This window comes from Anolis carolinensis, chromosome 1 (assembly GCF_035594765.1).
Source record: "Anolis carolinensis isolate JA03-04 chromosome 1, rAnoCar3.1.pri, whole genome shotgun sequence".
Taxonomy (NCBI): Eukaryota; Metazoa; Chordata; class Lepidosauria; order Squamata; family Dactyloidae; genus Anolis; species Anolis carolinensis.
Genome location: NC_085841.1, coordinates 288,533,888 through 288,553,696, shown reverse-complemented (window position 1 = coordinate 288,553,696; position 19,809 = coordinate 288,533,888). Strand labels below are relative to the sequence as shown.

At 40.7% G+C, this 19,809-nt stretch overlaps 1 protein-coding gene across 13 annotated transcripts in view; it reads left to right on the top strand.

Moving 5' to 3' along the window:
- nav2 (neuron navigator 2) overlaps positions 1-19,809 on the top strand; it is a 691,770-nt gene that overhangs the window by 432,494 nt on the left and 239,467 nt on the right. Inside the window, exon 1 of one of the 13 annotated variants that reach the window (XM_062967811.1) lies at positions 1,620-1,956. The exons of the other annotated variants lie outside the window; for them this stretch is intronic. Coding sequence (XP_062823881.1) covers positions 1,906-1,956 — 51 coding nt within the window. The 5' untranslated portion in view covers positions 1,620-1,905. Of the gene's footprint in view, positions 1-1,619; positions 1,957-19,809 lie in introns of those variants that run through there. 13 annotated transcript variants of the gene reach the window in all.

The window sequence follows — 19,809 nt, the reverse complement described above, 5'->3', positions numbered from 1 at the left end:
TCACTCACATAGTAAACTAGCTGGGAAGGTTTTGCTCTGCAAAGGCTTTTGCTCCTAGAAAAGGAGAGGAACAAGAATTCCTTATCCTTGAGAAAGGATTAAAGATGCATTCTTTCAATGCTCCAGTGTGATGTATTTAAAATACTGGTGTATCTGTGTTCATATGCATCATATTTATTAGCTGATAAGATGAAAACTGGAAAAGATTATCTGTTGTTTGAGTTACCATGCCCACCAACTACTCCTTTGGTAAGTTACATATTACGATATACCAGACACTCCAGTGATCTTTCAAGTATGTGCCTGTGTTTGTGATGGTAGGTGCAATATTGTTAAGCAGCGCATGATCAATTTTGCCTGTTTGTAGACATGTTCTATATCTGAGCCTCATACGTATTTCTAGCCCTCTCTGGTAAGTGCAAGTGACTGAAAGGCTTCCTGTACCTTCATTAGTTTTGTAGAAGAAATTTTACCAGGTGTAATTGCTTGGTCACCCAGCCCAACAGCCATCCTAGTCTTCTTCTCCTGTTGTTTGACTCCTTGTTCCTCCCTGTTCTCTTAATTTTCCTTAAATCACAAATCACTTCAACATGATTTGTCAGTTTTTAAAGGAAAGGCTTGTCTTTTTAAAATGAGGTAGAGCACAGAGTAAGAAACATCCAGTCAAGTGTAATGAATTTTTTTTTTGGGGGGGGGGGGGGAGAGCAAAAACAAGGCCTCCCAAATAGGAATTCTGTACCACTACTCCCAGTCATTTTCATTGAGGTCCCTATTGTAGTAGCTTAAAACGTCAATCTGGCATTTAGAAATACAGTGGGTTGCTGTGAGTTTTCCAAGCTGTATGGCCATGTTCCAGAAGCATTTTTTCCTGACATTTCACCTGTATCTAGAATGATAGAATCCTACTGTTGGAAAAGACCTCGTGGGCCATCCAGACCAACCCCCTACCAAGAAGCAGGAAAATTACATTTAAAACACCTCCGACAGATGGCCATCCAGCCTCTGCTTAAAAGCCTCCAAAGAAGGAGCCTCCACCATACTCCAGAGCAGAGAGTTCCACTGCTGAACAGTTCTCACAGTTAGGAAGTTCTTCCTAATGTTCAGGTATAAAAAATTTTGTGTGCGTGTGCATACACCAAAGGAAAACTCCAGTTTTTTTTCCTGAGGCTGAGATAGCGTGACTCAGCCAATTGGGTTTACATGGCTGAGCAGAGATTCAAACCCTGGTGTCCAGAGTAGTCCAACACACAAACTACTCCTCCATATAATTTTTAGGTGTGAATATTGGGGCTAAGGAAAAATGGCACTGAGTGGGCAAAAGTCTAATTTGGGGAAGAATGGCTCATTTTGCCCCCTCCCCGCAGTGTTTTCGCTCCCTACCTCCAGCTACTTTCTTCTTCCTCCCCTTCTGTTTCCCCAATGGTTGCTTTCCACCCTTTGGCTCGCCTCCTTTCTCCTGCTCCCAGCCTGGGTCCCTGAAGGGGTTAAACGTGCTTCCCTTCCGAAACGAGGAGCGGACCATTGAACCAGGAATGCCCGCTCGGGGAGGGGAGGGGCTGCCTTGCCTGCCTTTCAATCCCGCAGCCCCAGCTGCCTCCTCCTCCTCCTCCTCCTCCTCCTCCTCCGAGCTCCTTCCTTTCAGGAGAAGTTGTTTGATTTGGCTTGAGAGAGTCTACGAGGGAGGGAGAAAGACACAGAGAGGAGTTTGCGTATCATGTGCCTGACGGTGCTCCTCGTCCGGAAGGAGAGCTCCCTTTCCCGAAGACTCTCACCATGAGGAGGAAGCCCTGTTTTCCCCCAACTGGGCGGGCGGGCGGGCGGGCTCCGGATTACAAGGTCCCGCCGTGGATACGCACCTGAGGTGATGGCTTCCTAGCCTCTGGGCAGGTGCTTCGGCCAAAGAAGATGAGTGTGATGCTATGGCGCTGGGAACAGAACAACCTGACGATGAAGCTGGTAAGGCTTTCCACTTGCTGATAGTCATCACAGGATTATGGTGTGTGTATGTGTGTGTCTTCATGGCAGAGTGGGGTTGGACTGGATGGCCTCTCCCAACTCTAGGATCCCATGATTCTATTTAGGACAGAAGTCCCATTTTTGAGCCTTGTTTATGTCCCGTGTTGTGCTCTTTTCCGTGCCACACTTCAAGGGAGCGGTGGTTTGGTTCCAGTTGGCAAAACATCCGCCCTGAAGTTTGTCCAGCAAAGTAAGAACTGAAACCAGTTTCTCAGTGGCCTATCCTTCACTAGGTGCTTGTGCGTATGTTGATTTATTGGTTTGTTGGGTTTATGTCCCACCTTCTTCCCAGAATGAGATTCATTCTGCAGCACATGGCTGTGCCTGTGATTTGATCTTTCCCAGTTTAAGCTGATTTCAAAGCAGAAAGAGAATTTGCTTCAGATGACTTTCATCTTCCTGCCCCTCTGGATTGCCTCCCTGCCCTTGCCACAATAATAAAAACTTCTGAGGTGCAAGTATATTGGGTGCTGGGTTGGCTGATGGCTTTTTGAACCTCCCTGTTAATTTCCTCAGGAGAGTTAAAAAGAAACCGCAGCTCCTTGTTTGTAAAGAGAAAGTGTGTGGGTTTCCCATTTATTCCAGCACAAATGAGATCAGGAAACCCACACATCTGCCTGTCTTTTCAAATTATGCTCCGTGCCAAGATTGGAACTGTGGGTTAAAAAACTTAGGGAGTCGGCATATTCTGCGGCTTTTGGAAATCTGCTTCCAGAACTGAGCCAGCAACTGTTCTGTCTTAAAGGGTGTTATTCTTCATCCCTCTATTGGATTATTTTAAACAATGGAAATTGCACTCCTGTGCACATTTTGCCTTTATATAGGTTTCCTATGAAGTTTAGAATTCAATACCAAGGGTTTGTTCCAAATGTCAAGGGGCCCTTAACTCATCAGTCTAGGAAATTGCTGTAAGAGTGGGATATCCTTTGCACCTTAAGAGCATCACTTGTACTGAGTATTAATTGAAATGTGTAACTGTACGGCTGTCACTCAAAATATATATAGTTAGGATGGACATAATTATTTTGGGAATGACACTGCTGGATATGAAAGCTCTTCTGTATTGGAAGATCAAGACAGTTTCTGATTTGGCATGCATGAGTACCTCTCAGAAAATTGAATTTTTTGAATTGGCAGGAAGGGGAGCGCGTTAAGCATGCGGGTTGCCCAAGCATGGCCTGAGTTGCTGCCAGGCAGCCAGAGAGGAGAGGTGGTTGCTATTCCAACAGTCTGCTTTATTATGCTCTGGAAATCAGGAAGCAGAGAGAATGGGCTATGCAGGTGTATAAAAAACCCATTTTACACACATAAGCAGCTGAGCCACTTTTGAATAGGTCTCCCAAAGATGAATTTTCATATAGTGTGAGGGAGGAACTGCGCCAGGAAAGGGAGGGAGGTGATAAGCTTTAAAAATGTGTGTGGATGTTAAAAAATTCTCCCTTCCTGTGGTTGCTGAATAGTTGAAAGTGGTAAAAGCAAAAAATGAGATCACATTTCATAAGGTCAGGGAGGTAACACTAAGATTTATACAAAAATCCTCACCAATAGATTTGGATTTATGATATTGGCAGTAGGATCCTATATACAGTTGACAAGGTAGTAAAGCTCAGTGATTTTAGTGGAGTTCCGTGGGACCTGTTTCTAAATAGGCATGTATAATGTTACACTGTGATAGGTTTAAAGGAAATTGTGGAGAGCTTTTCTTTCACATTTGACAGATCTGGAATATCTTGAGTAATTTACTTTTTTTCTTTTTGCATTTTATAGGTGTTCCTTTAGAGATGTTTTCCCAATTGGTTGTTTCCCCAATGTCAAGAAGTGTACTGGGTCCCCAGGCTATATACATATTACCCATGAATGTCAAAGATCTCTAAGAGGCAAGGATTGCCCTTAGCTTTCGTGTGAAATTTAGGGAACCCCAAAGGTACAATGGACTCTGCTCTGGGTCTTTGTGATAAACAGATACAATTAATACTGTTAAATATTTATTGAGCCCAACATGGTGCTTATCTCTGGCAAGGAAATCTTACAGCTAGGTCGAGGCCTGAGGCCGAGGAAGGGGAGGGGTCATATCTGGAAAAGACCTTGGGTTCCAAACAACTTGGGGATGATGCAAATGGTAGTCTGACAATGGCTGCATCTATACTGAATGAATACAGTTTGACACCATTTCAAACTGGGGAAGTCATAGGGAGGAGGGAGCAAGCTTGTTTTCTGCTGCTCTGGAGACTAGGATGCGGAACAACGGCTTTAAACTACAGGAAAGGAAATTCCACCTAAACATTTGAAAGAACGTCCTAACTGTGAGAGCTGTTCAGCAGTGGAACTCTCTGCCCTGGAGTGTGATGGAGGCTCCTTCTATGGAGGCTTTTAAGCAGAGGCTGGATGGCCAGCTGCCAGGTGTGCTTTGAATGTGATTTTCCTGCTTCTTGGCAGGGGGGTTGGACTGGATGGTCCATGAGGTCTCTTCCAACTCTAAGATTCTATGATTCAACTGCCACTGTTCAATGCTGTGGAAATTTGTAGTTTGGTGAGACAGCAGAATTATTTGGCAGAGTAGGCTGAAGACTTTGTAAACCTACAACTCCCATGATTCCATAACATTTAGCCATGGTAGTTAAAAAGGTGTCAAACTCCATGCACCCAATTTCTCCTATAGGCTCATCACATATAATCTTTGTAGCTTCTTTTTGTGGTTAGGAAATGCACATGTGCATCTCTCTTTCAGTTTTCTCCTGGGATAGATGAACTAGAAGGACAACTGAAGAGCGAGTGATCCTGAACATCCCCCTCTAACAAGTTTTCTTTTCTTGATGAGAGACACCTTTCATTTAACATTTAAATGGCTCAAAGCTACAATCCTCTGTGTATAATACATCATTTGGTCCTTCAACATGGCGTGAATGTTGCATAGCATCATATCAACTTAGCCAATAAGCCCCAGCAGCAACCTGGAAGTCAGCTGGCATCTTCTCTCCCTGCCAATGCTCCATAAAAAAGTAGTTCCAGATCATGGATAAAATAGTACTCTGATGTTTATTGTATTTTAATGGCTTTACAATCACTTGTGCCCTGCATAGAGGATTGTTCTGCCTGCTTCTCACATTTTTATTGGCCTCTGTGAGAACATGTTGCCCTCCATGGTTTTCTTTTTTGTTGACCATTGCTCTTTATGCTGTAAACACCTTTCTATCATTTTATTTGCCACACTGAAGAATCCAGAAGTGCATAAAAATGCTTTTTATGCAATGTCTTGCACCTGCTGCTCACACCATGACCTTTCACAGGGATGATTTACTATATGTCTAGTGTTTTAGTGGCAGTCCTTGGCAAGAGTCCTCAGGGAAATTTCCCCCTGTTTTTTGCACCCCCTTCTCATAGATAATTATTGTTAAAGTTTGAAAAGTCTCTATTTCTCTCTGTCTGTAAACATAGGTGTTCTGCATGCTTTAACTGGAGGAGGACTTTGGAGTTAATGTGTCAACCTGAAGTAACAATCAGTTAACAAAAAATGGTTTCCTTTGACATGTGTTAGGGTTTTTCCATGTTCATTCAGGCTCCAAAATGCTGTGAGGCTGCAGGGTCAAGGGCCATGATCTTAACAGATGGGTGGCTTAAAACAATGCATGTAGGACAGGGGTGAGCAATTGGGCAAGGGCAATTTTTCCTCCCTACGCCCACCCAGTGGTGTGTTTCAGTGAGGAGCTGACATCACTTGTGGTTGCCATTTTGGCCAGTTTTCAGATGTTTTTTTTTTTCTTCTGGTGGTTTTTTTTTTTGGAACTTTTTGGGTCAGGGGAGCCAAACCACTGTATTTTTGGGTAGTTTTGGATGCTTTGGGCTCATAAGGAGGCAAAATCAGACCCTCCCCCAAATATTTTTAAGGATCTGGAGGCCGTGAGAGCCACATTTGGAGGGACCAAAGACCACAAGTGGCATGTAGGCTGCATGTTGCCCATCCCTGCTTTGAGGCATGATGACATGTACTGTGGTTAGTTTCAGCTTTTCCACTGCATTACTTGGAACTGAATTCCAGATTTATCTAACAGACACATGGAGTATGTGCAACAGAAGCTACAATCTGCATGCTGCATCCTTTTGTGTTGCAGATATCTAACTGACCAAGTACAGTATCCTGATAGGAAGGGTAGTATTGGATGGTCCATGAACCCAAAGGAAGTACAGCAAAGGATGCAGAGCTCTTCATTCTGGACTAAGCTGATGCTGTAAACTAGAATGCCCCAGAGTGGGAATGACTGTTGTAAATAAAATAATTATAGCCATATAATAGTTAAGTCCAGCTGCTTTTTGCTGTAAAGGATGTGAAAAGAAGGTTTCGGTTTTTTAAACAAAGTATTTAAGTATATTTGTAGACCAGCTCATCAGACTAGTCCACTAGGAACATAGTAACTAGCCTTAATAGTCAGACCATCAGTCCATCTAGTTCTGCATTGTTGACATTGATTGTTGGTACAGTAGAGTCTCACTTATCCAACATAAACGGGCCGGCAGAATGTTGGATAAGCGAATATGTTGGATAATAAGGAGAGATTAAGAAAAAGCCTATTAAACATCAAAATAGGTTATGATTTTACAAATTAAGCACCAAAACATTATGTTATACAACAAATTTGACAGAAAAAGTAGTTCAATACGCAGTAATGTTATGTTGTAATTACTGTATTTACAAATTTAGCACCAAAATATCATGATATATTGAAAACATTGACTACAAAAATGCGTTGGATAATCCAGAACGTTGGATAAGCGAGTGTTGGATAAGTGAGACTCTACTGTATTTCTCTAGCATTTCTATTAGGAGCTTTTCAAGCCCTGTTGTGTGATGGCAGGGATCCAACCTGAGATATTCTGAATGCAAAGCATATTTCTCTACCATTTACCTACTCCTTCTTCCAATTGTAGGAAACATATCAAGGTGCTGATGTGAGTTCCTGGTAGAATAATGAAATCAGAAGAGACCGGAAGAGACCCCATGCTTGCAAGCCATTCCATTCAAAAAAAAGAAACAAGTTCCTGGATATAAGTCTCCCTATATGTCAAAAGGGGGCCAAAAAGTGAGATCTCATAGGTTTCTTGCCTGGTTTTTTTTGTGTCTGGAGTGACTTGCAAAAATGCAAGTTACTTCTGGTGTGAGAGAATTGGCCATCTGCAAGGACGTTGCCCAGGGGGCGGCTTGATGTTTAATGTTTTACCATCTGGTGGGAGGCTTCTCTCATGTCCCTGCATGGGGAGCCACCCGGATTCGAACCGGCAACCTTCAAGTCAGCAACCCAACCTTCAGGTCAGCAATCCTGCTGGCACAAGGGTTTAACCCATTGTGTCACAGAAGTTCTTGCCTGGTGAAACATCTCTTTAGCTCACTATATGGTGGTTTAAAGAAGCCAAAACAAAAATGCGCAGTGCATATGTGTGTGTGTTATTTTGGAAAGAAGGCCCTCTTATACCTAATAAAATATACATAACATTCAAATTTCAGAACAGTTATATTCAGGCAACAGTATGGGTCGCCAGGGATATCTGGGCAGCATCAGCATCATATCTCTTATATCACTGTTCTATTTTGCTTATTCCAAGCCAACATTCCCCCAGACTTGGTTCCTGTATGCATGCGGATTGGATCACCTGACAATCTCAGACAGCTTGGTAAATGAAAGGAAGTTATTAATGATATAGAACATTTGAACAGCACATTGGAAAACAAGGGACTTCTAGGTGCTAATAAATGATAACAGCATGCTTTTCTGCCTGTTGCCACCTGGCTCTGGAGTCAACTTTAGAATTGATTGTGGGTAGTGCGGGGGGGGGGGGGGATGACCCAATATTACCTGTATGGTGATCCACATTGCAAATATTACAAATTAAAGTTGTTTGTTAATTCCAAAGGTTCTTCACTGTACACTGCTGATGTACCTACAACATTTAACAGCAAGGAAGGGAACTTGCCTCAGTCAGCTGAAAAAGTTTTGTATTGACTCAGACCAATATACTCATGACCGTGGGACAAACTAACAGCCTGGTGAACCCCTATGTATGTTTCAGAACATTGGAAAAGCTAGCTGTGTATATTAGAAACTGAAATTCAGTTTGAATATAATAACCATGTAGAATATCCAGTGTAAGTTTTGTTGTTGTTTCTGCTATCTAGCTGTGATGGTTGCCAGATTTTTCTCCTTCTTTAACTCCTTTATTAGTGCTTGGAAATCCCCATGAAAAGGTAGCAATAATGATAGCTCCAAGAAAAGACAAAATTGGTGTTCCACTACAGTCACATTTGTAAAATAACACTTATCTTTATGAATGTTCAAAACCTACTGACCAAAATCAATAGTCTGTGGCACAAAAGAGAGACCATAGTTCAATTTGTTTAAACTAGTATATTGTACGCCTTCCTTCTCATGCTCTTGCATTTCCTGTCACTAGTGATAGAGATTAACTTGCTGGCTTGTATATGTAGAAGTCTCGCTAGCTAGTTTATTAATTTTCTCTGCAATATCTTCTTACGTATTAATATTCTATTGTAAAGCTGTCTCATAAAATGGGCAATTAAAGAAAATATGAAACAATTAAGTATTGAGGTGATTAAAATCAATTTCAGTATAGAGGTACTGTGTTTCCTTTGAAACCTAATCACAATTTATGTTATCTTCTGGTATCAGTTTACATGTAAGAAGATAAGTCTTTCACCACAAAAAAGGAAAAAAAATATTCAGGTGAAATTGTAGACAAGGCCAACATAATGATCTTTTTATGCCTATAAATGCTTTTAAAGGGGGATCTGACCTTTAATCATACTGATAGCCTGTTATTTTCTGCAAGAGGACTGTACTTACATTTCCTTCAGCTGAACAATTACTGGTGGGATTCTTTTCCCAAGTGCTAATAGCACTGCCATATTCCAATGGGTGTGATGGGAATATTTGCAAACCATTCTGCTATTTTGCCATTGAAACCTCACTCTGGCAAAGATCAAGGCACCAGCAAAAGTGAGACCAGTGTTTTCTGTTTGTTCCCAAGATTCTCAGCTAGATGTGAGCTGGGAGGGACAGGGAAGCACTCTTGGTGTATTGACATGCAAATCAGCACATACAGGCTTCCCTCTTCATGTCTAGAATCTCCTTATCCAATCCTGGTGTGAACCCCAGAATTCTATACACTTGCTGTTGGGAATTGTGAGCCTGGCCTAATAGAATGGGACAGGTGGCTTCCCTTTGAGCCGCTTCTATTCCAGAAGTACCACTTCAGTGCAGTTTTTTTCCCCCTTCTCTCCTTCACACTCTATCGGTTTACTATATTTTCCATTGTCTTTCTAGCCCCTCCTCAGCAGTAGGAATGTTATGTCACAACAGCAGAACATTTCCTGTAGGCTCAGGTTCATTAGCAGTGACATTATAAGGTGTGTGTTTATAGGAATGATAAACAGATTCTATTGCAGGCTATAATTACTATAATTGTATAACACAATATTCCTACAGTTAGTATCACGCCAAAATGATGCCCCCATAAAGTCTGCCTTGTCGAAACAAGGACAAGAATGTCTAAACTTGAATATATGCATATACTTTAAGGGACTTTAGGGTACATCCAAAGTATATTTGATTTAGAGTAGATTTCTAATGGACATATACTGTTGACTAGAATAAGAAAAAAAAAGAGAGAACTAGTTGATATGCAATAGAAAAAAATGGAAAAGGGGAATGTGTTCTTTGTTTTTGCTTGCTCAAATTGTCCCTGGAAAAACCATTCAGAGATTCTTTTCAAAACTATTCATATTGTGTCCATAATGGGAGCATGAAATACCTATCAAAGGTACTGATTCCAAATGATATGGATTGCTGAGCCAGAAGCAAGTGCAAAAGAGAATGTAACAGTTTTAGGATCATGTACAGAGTGAATAGGTCTGGACTTTGAAAGTCCAGGATGAAACAGTATGTCATTTACTTTTATAATAATACAAGAGCTGAAACATACAACCAGCGGGTTAGGAATATTTATCTACTAAGGTTGCTTTTCCATTGTGAAATAACTTCTGTCAATTATCAGGGTGAGTCACTGCAATTGCTCTTCTCCTCATCTCCAATTTAGCTTCCATCTAAATTATTAGCTAAAGGCAGTTCCTCTGACATTAAAAGATCTCACCAACTCTGTGACTTTAAAAGATGACTCACACCAGCATTCATGACACATTATGTAACTACACAATTCATACAAGATACATATCCAACAGATGCACCACAATGCCTTATAATATTACTAAAATGTACTCCTCTTCAATACCAGGATACAATTATATAATTTTGAACTCTGGACATAATGGATTTAATATTCATTCAGCTACAATTGGAAGAAACTTGCAAAACTGTGGTGCCTCTAGTTGCTGTTTTTTATTGAGTTTTCACTTTCTAAAATATTTCTGCTTCCTATTTCACCAGCAGGTGCTGTAATTTTTGCACTCACAAGAATGCTGCTGAAAAAACAACTTGCACAACAAATTTCATTGAGATGTAATCTGTCACTGGAGTATTGCCAACCGAGCCTTGTATTTTCATATTGCCGTTTGCCATACAATTCTCTTTATACAGGTGTCAGAAGATGGCACTGATCCTAGAATGCATTCTTGGGAGGCTGTCTTTGAGGCTACAAAATAAGTTGTGAGAACTCAACATCTGACCCCCCCTCTTTTCCCCCCCTATCAGAAACTCCACGTAGACTGTAGAGTTTCCTAGCAACACTTTGTTATTAACATAACCACAGCAGGGCTACTATGACCTCTTCGCTATTGACTGCTTTGTATATTTGCAAAGAATGACGTGTTCTTCAGGTGATTTTTGTGTTTATGTGTGTGTGTTTTCTTGATTTAGTACTGAATAGAAAGCTTTTCTGTAAATAACTTTTCTCTTGCTAAAGGAGTCAACACTCATTGTGACCAGCCTAGTCTGTGTATGAAACCTGAGATTTATCCTGCTCCTTTTTAGATTAACCTTTTGCCATTACATCAGTAAAAGAGTGATGACTAATGTAACTGGATATTATAGGCATCAGATAACTTTTCCTGCTTTGTTTTTCTAATCTGCTTGAGTCTCCGAAGGGAAGAGTGAAGTGGAGAAAAGAGAGGACACTTCTACCAGTAAGCACTCCAATACTAGACATATTTACATTGCACATAGCTCAATTAAATTCATTTGAGCTAGGGAGACCATGTACAGAGAGAGGCTAGGTCTGAGATCCATAAAGCTTTACCAGCATACTTTGGCATGACGTCCAGTCTGTACAGTTGCCGAAGTAGGATGGCTGTAAAGGGAGCATTTGGGTCAGGTGAGCACAGCAACTCTCTTTGTGCAATCAGGAAGAAAATGTTGCACAAGGAAGCAATGGATGTTGTTGTTTTTTTAACCAATATCATGAAAAGATTTTACACCTTTGCAACTCTTGCTTCTGTAAGTATATGTCACCAGGATGCTGGCCTAAAACCAAATGATCCAAGAAAGAAGGGGAATCCTCCATCTGCTGATGTGTTTTTCAACCCAATATGAGAATGGTGGAAGGGAAGGGAAAGTAGAGACACCAATAATGTCTACGAAGTATACATTTCATTACTCTCTTATTCATTTCATTACTCTCTTATTTAAGATGGTCCATGAATGAAAAAAAACGTATGAGATACTATGTATAGTTCACGTCACCATACATAAAAATGATTTACTTCTGGAGAAGGTGCAGAAGAAAGCAACCAAAATGATCAAAGATGATAATCAGAAAAACTGTGGTATTCACTTTTACAACACCTGCTAACACAAAGAGCTTTAAAGGGGGTTAGATAGATTTGTGTAGTTATGGTAACTTGTCAGGTTGGATTTTTATTCCAATATCACTGACAGCATACTTGTGTATAACAGTTGCTGGGGAATGCAAGGAGGACAGTACAGTCCACTTCTGTCTTGCTGGTGGGTTTCCCGTAGCCAACCTGTTGGGCACTGTGTGAACAGAATGCTCAAAGCCTTTGGTCTGATGTCGCTGATATAGTTTATGTCCTTACATTCTTCAATTGCTTAGTTGGAAACAATATGCTTTTTTATGATGATCCCTCCCCTACTTTTTAAAAAGGAGAAGTTTAAACTTGTTTCATTGTAAGCTTTCATGGCAGCAAAGTTGGATTCCTATCATTGCTTCAGAGATGTCCTAGCAAACACTGTCACATTTTTATGAATAGTTGCCAGACTAAATACTCATGCCTTGGTCATATTTTTCTTAATGAGATTTGTTTTCAGAAGTCACTCACTTTTGCTTTGTATGAACAGAAATCAAGATTCTTGACTCAGAGACAGAAGAAAGACGAGAGGTAGATGACTCAGTCTTGTTCACCTTTTATTCTTTGTTCCACAACTGCATGGGTGGATTATTCAAGGGCATAAACTATCATAAGTAGGAAACATCCTATTTGGGAAGATTACAAGGAGATAAATAGATTCATCCATACATGGACGAAGCAGAGTGAACAAAAATGTGATTGTATGCTCTTATATGCTCATGGACAAGACTCCCAACTCCACAATTCTCCGCATGAGGGATGCAAGGCTGTCTTTTGTTGCCTTTGAACCATCAGAAAGTTATTTTTATGCAGGCAAGACTTGGGTGTGTAGGTTGCTGGATATTTTAACTGGTTATATGTGTTAATTATGACTTTGGCATCTGAGTTTGCTGCCTGTTCGATATTCTTGTGTCTTTTTTCCTTATTGTCTCATCACCTTACCCCACTTTCATTAGTTTACTAGTTCTATGTGAATCCGAGAAAAAGTCCCAGGATTTTGAACTTTAAATAAGTTGCCTGGAAGAAATGAAAAGTCCCCAAACAGTGTCTAATATGAAAAACAAGAAAACCCACTGAGGCACAGGAATGGATTTTGAGATCCAAGCCTTGTAATTCTCCAACCCTGGGGGGACTAACAAAAAGCTAATACTCTACTGGTTCTGTAAAAATCCAAGAGAACTAGTCCTTCAGTGAATAACCAAAAGATAAATTCTATTGACTCTTTAGAACTGTTTCTAATTTATTTGAGTCAGTAGTTTAACCTAATTCCAGAAGTCATTACTTGATGCAGAAATTTTAATGTAAATCAGTCACTTTTGTTAAAAATTACATTAAAGTTGCCTTTGTGTTTGAAAATGTCCAAGTTGAATTTGTGTTTAAGTCAGAACAGGTACATTTTAAAGTGTAACTCCAACACCCCCCCCCCAAAGTTTTTAATAGCATAGGGAAGGGTTAGCACACTTGTAAGGTTTGTTTTGCTGTCTGTGCCCTTGATTAGAAGATTCTGTCTCCTCACCTCACTTTCTATCTCTATGACAATGGGATTTTGAAAATTTGGGGCTGCTGCGGATAAATGATAAAGCTTCAGTGGGGACACTTTTTTTCCATGAAAACTCTCACAGGAGTGAATTTTGCTTTCTAGGAATAGATTTCCACTCACTTCCTATTGTCTTGCCCCATTTGTAACTAGGAGTCATAAGTAAGTTGGATGTTTGTAACTCAGAAACTCTGTGTAGAGATATTTTGTAAGGAAAAATGAAATGAGAGTGATCTGTTGCTTTTATTGGCATACCGATATTCCTTCCTTTCAGTACTAGAACAATGAGTCATCCATCCATTCTATCAATGTTGTACACCTGTCTTGCCAGAGGACTCTGGGTTTGGGCCTGAGATGCAGCCAGAGTTTGTCGTAGTGGATTCTGGGACCAGAGACAGAATGGTTGCAAGTAGTCAGTTTGAACCACATTCCTCAAAGAAGTCAAGGTCAGATTTCCTGGTGCCAGCTGGACATCCTGGAAGTGATAAAGCGGAGAGGGATAATGTGATGCCCCATGGGCCTTGTAGTCCTGTTCCTAGTACTATCGTGGCAGATGAAGATGAAAACATGGGGTTTTCGCCGGTTCAACAAGAGCCGGAGTCCTTTCACCTGCCGGATGTTGATGTTTATTCTCAAGAATTCAGTAAAACAGACCTTGGGCATTCCTCCCCTCCGTTTCCCAGGAGGGAATCTTACTCTAGAGACAGAGGAGTCAGAGAAGCAAATCGGAGGAGTTTACGGATCGCTGCCAAACAACAGGCTGATTAGGCCTGCTTCCCTTGGGAAATTCTAAGGAGTCTTGCATCTGGACAGAGTTGGGTTTCGCTTCTCGTTCTCTAGGGAAGGAGATTGTTGGCGGGAAAACGAGACCCAATATAGGTGTTTGGCGCGGGAGATTCTTTGCGGAGTCAACAGATCAGCTTCAGGAGTGAGATCGTGTGTGGACTTCGTAACCCCAGTTCCTTGCCTCCCGGATTAAGTATTCAAGATTTCGCATCGCTTTGCTTTTAACCACGGACCTAGTTCCAGGATTCACTGGTTACCTTGTACCTAGTCACGGACCTTGATAAAGAACCAAGTTATATCCAGCTTTGTTCCAGCCTTGTTGTCAAGCTACCTTGGACTCTAAGACTCTGACATTTCCCCACGCTATTGCTTGGCAATAGTGTGTGTTTCGGTATTGGATAAAGAACTTTGAACTCTAATATCATTTATTGGACTATACATTTTTGGACTATATTTGACCTCATTTGAAAGGTCTGCTTCTGAACTATATTCTTCACTTGTTTTTATTGCTTTTATATATTTCCTTAATAAAGATATTAGAGACTGGCCTCCGTGTATGGTTCTTGGTGCCCAGCTGCCAGGGGTCTGACAGATAATGAGCTTGACTGGAGGAGAGCGATAACTCAGTTGAGAAAAGAAAAGGAGTATGTTAGGAGGAGTAGGCGTTTGCTGTTGAAACGAAATAATGAGCAACATTCTCATGAGATGGGACCTTGCATTTCCCTTAAGAAGGGGTGGTTTCTCTGACACAGTCAGAGGTGGTAACGTCACAAATCCAAGAAGGAAGATCTTTGCTTCATGTGTATTTCTGCAGCCTTGTATCTTGATTCAAGTTCCAGCCTTGCTTGTTCCTGTGTTTCCAGTTGAATGCTCCAGTATTTTGCAGTTTGGATTTTTGTTCCAGCCAAGACCCTTGCCTTGTGTTCCAGCTTGGACTCTATACCTTGGACTAAACTTGGAGTTTTGTCCCTGCATTCCAGTGTTGCTTTCTGTGTTTCCAGCTTGATTCATGTCTTGGATTAATCCTTGAAGCCTTGTTGGGACTATTCATGATATCGTTTGTGGGACTTACTTTGATATCTAGTTTGGACTATGTTCTTGGAGTGATTTTTATAGACTCTTGCTTCAAGGTTTTCTAGTACTTTGTTCTTGTGGATTCAAACTCATTTTATTGACTCTGAAATTTAATTTGCTGTTGCTTGCATATAATGTGGTTTTGAGATGCTTACATAGCCTAGGGTTGCAACAGTACCATTCTAATAGTGTAACCTCTACACCAGTGGTTCTCAACCTGGGGTCCCCAGATATTTTGTGCCTACAACTCCCAGAAATCCCAACCAGTTTACCATCTGTTAGGATTTCTGGGAGTTGAAGGCCAAAAACATCTGAGAAACCCAGGTTTGAAAGGCACTGCTCTACACCATTGCTTCTCAGGCTGTCTAATGTTGTGCAAGGGCATTTTTTTTCTCCCTCTCATACTGTGCTTATCGAAGTCATTAAATGGGTTTCCATGGCCAAGTAGAGATTCAAACTCTGATATACCAAAATTCTTAGCACAACACTCAAACTACTATACTGTGCTGGGTTTCTGGATCTCGTATACCATTATCCCATTGTATGCCCTTTAGCAATTTGCTAGTTCATCAAGGTTTGCTTTTTGGATTTTTAAAATATATTTTTCAAGCCATGGAAGATTAAATTCATAGATGTAGGATGGATATGTGAATTTTCAAGCAAGACCTTTTGTTATTACTTTTTTATGACATCGGAATATGAAATACAGAACTAGCACATCTCAATTTGATCTGCATGCGGGTATTCATTTAGACTAAAAATTAACTACAGAAATAAATACTGTACTAGGAAAGATTTTTTGGTCTGTGTGTGTGTAGGGAGGGGATAAGGTCCTTTTAGTCTCTTGTCCAGAGGAAGGCAAGATATTAATTAATTATTTAAATACTTTATTAAAATCAATTGAGAGAGACTAATTCAAATTAGGTGGGGACTTTTGTCATTTTAGAAGCTTGAATATACCTTTCAAACTAGAAGAAACTATATTAAAAGTTCATTGGGATCCTGCTCATGTGTCTGATAGAAAAAAACTATTCAAAAAGTTTAAATTGTGTCATGCAAATTTTGAACTAATTTAGAATGTTTCCTGTGAAGAGTGTGAAAAGGTTTATATCATTGCAACTGGGATATCTGTTACACATGACTTCACTTGCTGCTCAAAATATGTCTTTAATGCTCTTATCTCTTTGAGCCTTCTGGGTTAATGCAGAGAATTTACCATAGAAGGAATGCTGATTTAGGAACAGTAATTATGTTTAAAAAGGAACTTGCATGCCAAAGTTTAAAACTTACAAGGGAGGGATCGATCCTAGAGGATAAGAGATTATGGAGTTTGGAGAATGAACCAGCTTTCTCTAGCAGTGTCCTCACTCATATGGATTTTTCAGCTACATTAACACTGTATTTAACTCAGGAAAATATCTACAAAGTATAACTAAGGAAGAATATAAATAGTTTGCAAAATTTTCATCTTTTCTGTAGGGTAGAATAAAACCAGTTATTAGAAATGTGTCCAAATACTGTTGCTGAATCATTTTACAGTGGACCCTTGATATCTGCTGGGGTTTTGCTTCAGGAACCCTCCCCCCCCCCCAAAGTGGATACTAAAATCTGTGGATGCTCAAATCCCATTTATACCATTGCATAGTAAAATGACAAGATCGGATTTTTCTTTCTGGAATTTTTGTAATATTTTCAAACTGTGGATAGCTGAATCTTTGGATATAGACTTCATGGATACAGAGGACTGACTGCAGTATTGCTCCTTTCTAAATCTCCCTGAATTTATAATGATTTTTTGTGCTCCCTGAGTTTGGGAGATGTGTTAATTTCCATTCTATCAGTAATGCTCTCAGGGTTATGAAATGGCTTTGTGGTATATTTTCTTTCAACCTTTCAGACTTATTTTTGAAAATTTAATCCTATCCAGATGTTGGCTGGGTGCTTCCGTGAATTGTAGTCCAACACATCTGTGGGGGTTCAAATTGGAAATGTCTGTTGCCTGTATAGAAATTATTTTAAAATGTTAGGAATTCTGCTGGAGAACAAGCTGGGCTTAGGGTGGTTTCCTTTGAGAAGTAGCTAGTTGAGTTAGTTGGAAATGTATTTTAATGCTGCAGTTGGGGTAAGGAATTTTTTCCTTTATCATTTTGTTTTTAATGTCAAATTGCAGTTTTGGTTTTAGAAAAGCAAGTTTGAAATATGTTAATAAATACAGTTGGCCCTACACATTCGTGTGTTGAGCATTTGTAGATTTGATTAACTGTCGATTTGCCACCTGTACCCTTAGGTCTGAGACCAACATGCTGCTTCATGCAACTCTAGGGGTCAAGACAGTGATGATCTGAGTCTCCACTTCCTGAAGTTGACTGCTTTGTAGACTTGGGGTGATGGTTACCAACTCATTATTGTGGGGGCTCTGCTCCTCACTGCTTCAGGTGCAGAGCAGCAATGATCTTAGTTGCCAACCTCACAAAGTCTGCTCCTTTATAGATTTCTGTGGAGGGTGAGATGCTGTTGCACCATCTTCTCAAGCAGACTCCACCTCACCCCCCAAAAATCAATGAATGAGCAGACTTTGATGAGGAGTTTATGACAGCTTCAGGGACTAGAGTATTGTAAGGTTAAGTCTACATACGCACCTCTCCTGGTTTACAAAACAACAGAATTTGCGGGCTGGGAGTGGGTTTTATGGTGACTGAAATTACCATTATATCATGTCCAGTGACTCAGGGACTCGAGTAGTGGCATTTGCTGTCATCAGTCCCCACCACTCAAAATCTACAAACCAACAGACTTTTCAGGGTGGGGTTGGGGTCTATGGTGACTGAAATTGCCATTATATCATGCCCAGTGACTCAGGAACTGGAGTAGGGGCATTTCTTGTCATCAGTCCCCACCACTCAAAATCTACAAACCAACAGACTTGGGTGGGGGAATCTATATTGACTGAAATTGCCACTTTGCATCTCCCAGTAGTTTCAGGGTCAGAAGTAGTTGCAATTTAAGTTGCTGCCCATTCCCCAGCAGGCCAGTGGACATTGGAGGCACAAATAGTGAGCGGTGGGAATGTAGTAATTCCAGCTCAGACCATGATTAAGAAGTCTATGCCCAGTGAACATTCATGAAACCAGATGAGCCAGGACAGAGAAAAAGCTTTCTGGGTTGAAGGAAAGCCACAGAAGTTTATTACAATTCAGCCAAAAAGGATGCAATTCAAGCAATACGATTCAAAAGGTACAAGCATAAACTCACAGAGAAAGACATGAAATCTTATGCAATACTGACAGATAATCAGACTTCTCACTCCCTGCCCTGATTGGTTGAAAAAAGAGGCAGGCTAGGAGCTGTGCCCAGATTTGCTGTGGGTTCCCAGCCTGCAGGAGGAGGTTTCCATGGTAGGAAGAGGGACAGCTAGTGGTTGCTCTGTTCAAAGAGCCAATTGGTTGCATGGATGCCCCCTGGGAGGGCCCAGTCCATGAGAAATTTCTGCTGTGGATATGCTGATGAGTTCCTGATTAACTCAAGTGTCCCGTTCCGTAAGAGACAAAGGTTCTTCTTCTTCTTCAGTCACACAGTCGTTTCCGACACTTCGTGACCTCATGGACCAGTCCACACCAGAGCTCCCTGTGGACTGGTCCATGAGGTCACAAAGAGTCGGAAACGAGACAAAGGCATAAGACTTAAAAGACAAAAGTAGTGATTTTAGACAACCAAGGGCTTAGCTGCTGACCTAGAGAGATAATGAATTCATATCCCTCAGCCCTCTCTTCCGTGGGAGCAGCAAACTCTCAGCTTCAAGTAGAATGAACAAACATCCTGAGCATACCCTGATGACAAAGAGGATTATGTATTTGCATACACACACACACACACACAGGTTCTGATAGTTATCTGGCTTGGAAAATAGCTAGAGGGACCCTGGCAATGATTTCCTTTCCCAAGGGATTATGGAAACAGAGGGTGTGTTGAGGTAGCTGCCTTCTAGATATATTTTGATACATTTAATTTGATGCAGTTACAGTTTATACTTTTAGGAATTCGCACAGTATATAAAAGATACACATTATACAAAAATCATCAAATTGACACGTTTTATTAACTGGTTAGATCTGATAGAGTTTGTAGGGTACAGCTGCTGCTAAGTACATTCAAGAACCTCTAACGCTTCAGCATTTCGCAACTCTGGGTTGAAGTCTCTTGATTTACTATAAATATTTTGTGCTGGGGGAAGGTGTTGTGGCTTGACAAAAAGAAGAAGTGCTGTTCTGTCACCCCCAAAATCACAGGGAGCGGAAAACAATGATTTCAGCTGTTATCCATCCCCCATGAAAGTTTGTTGATTCATATATTTCAGTGGGGGTTGACTGGTAACTAAGTTGTCACTACTCCACTCCCTGTGGCTTCAAGGAAGGCACAGTCCCACCTGCCGGATATACAAGGATGTCATGGTTATTTCCAGTTTTTCCACATTTCCATGGATCCTCTGCTCCAACCCCTGTTAATGCAGAGGGTCTATTATACATATAGATGCATAGCCGTGGCCATTATTATAGCAAGAAGTAATAAACAG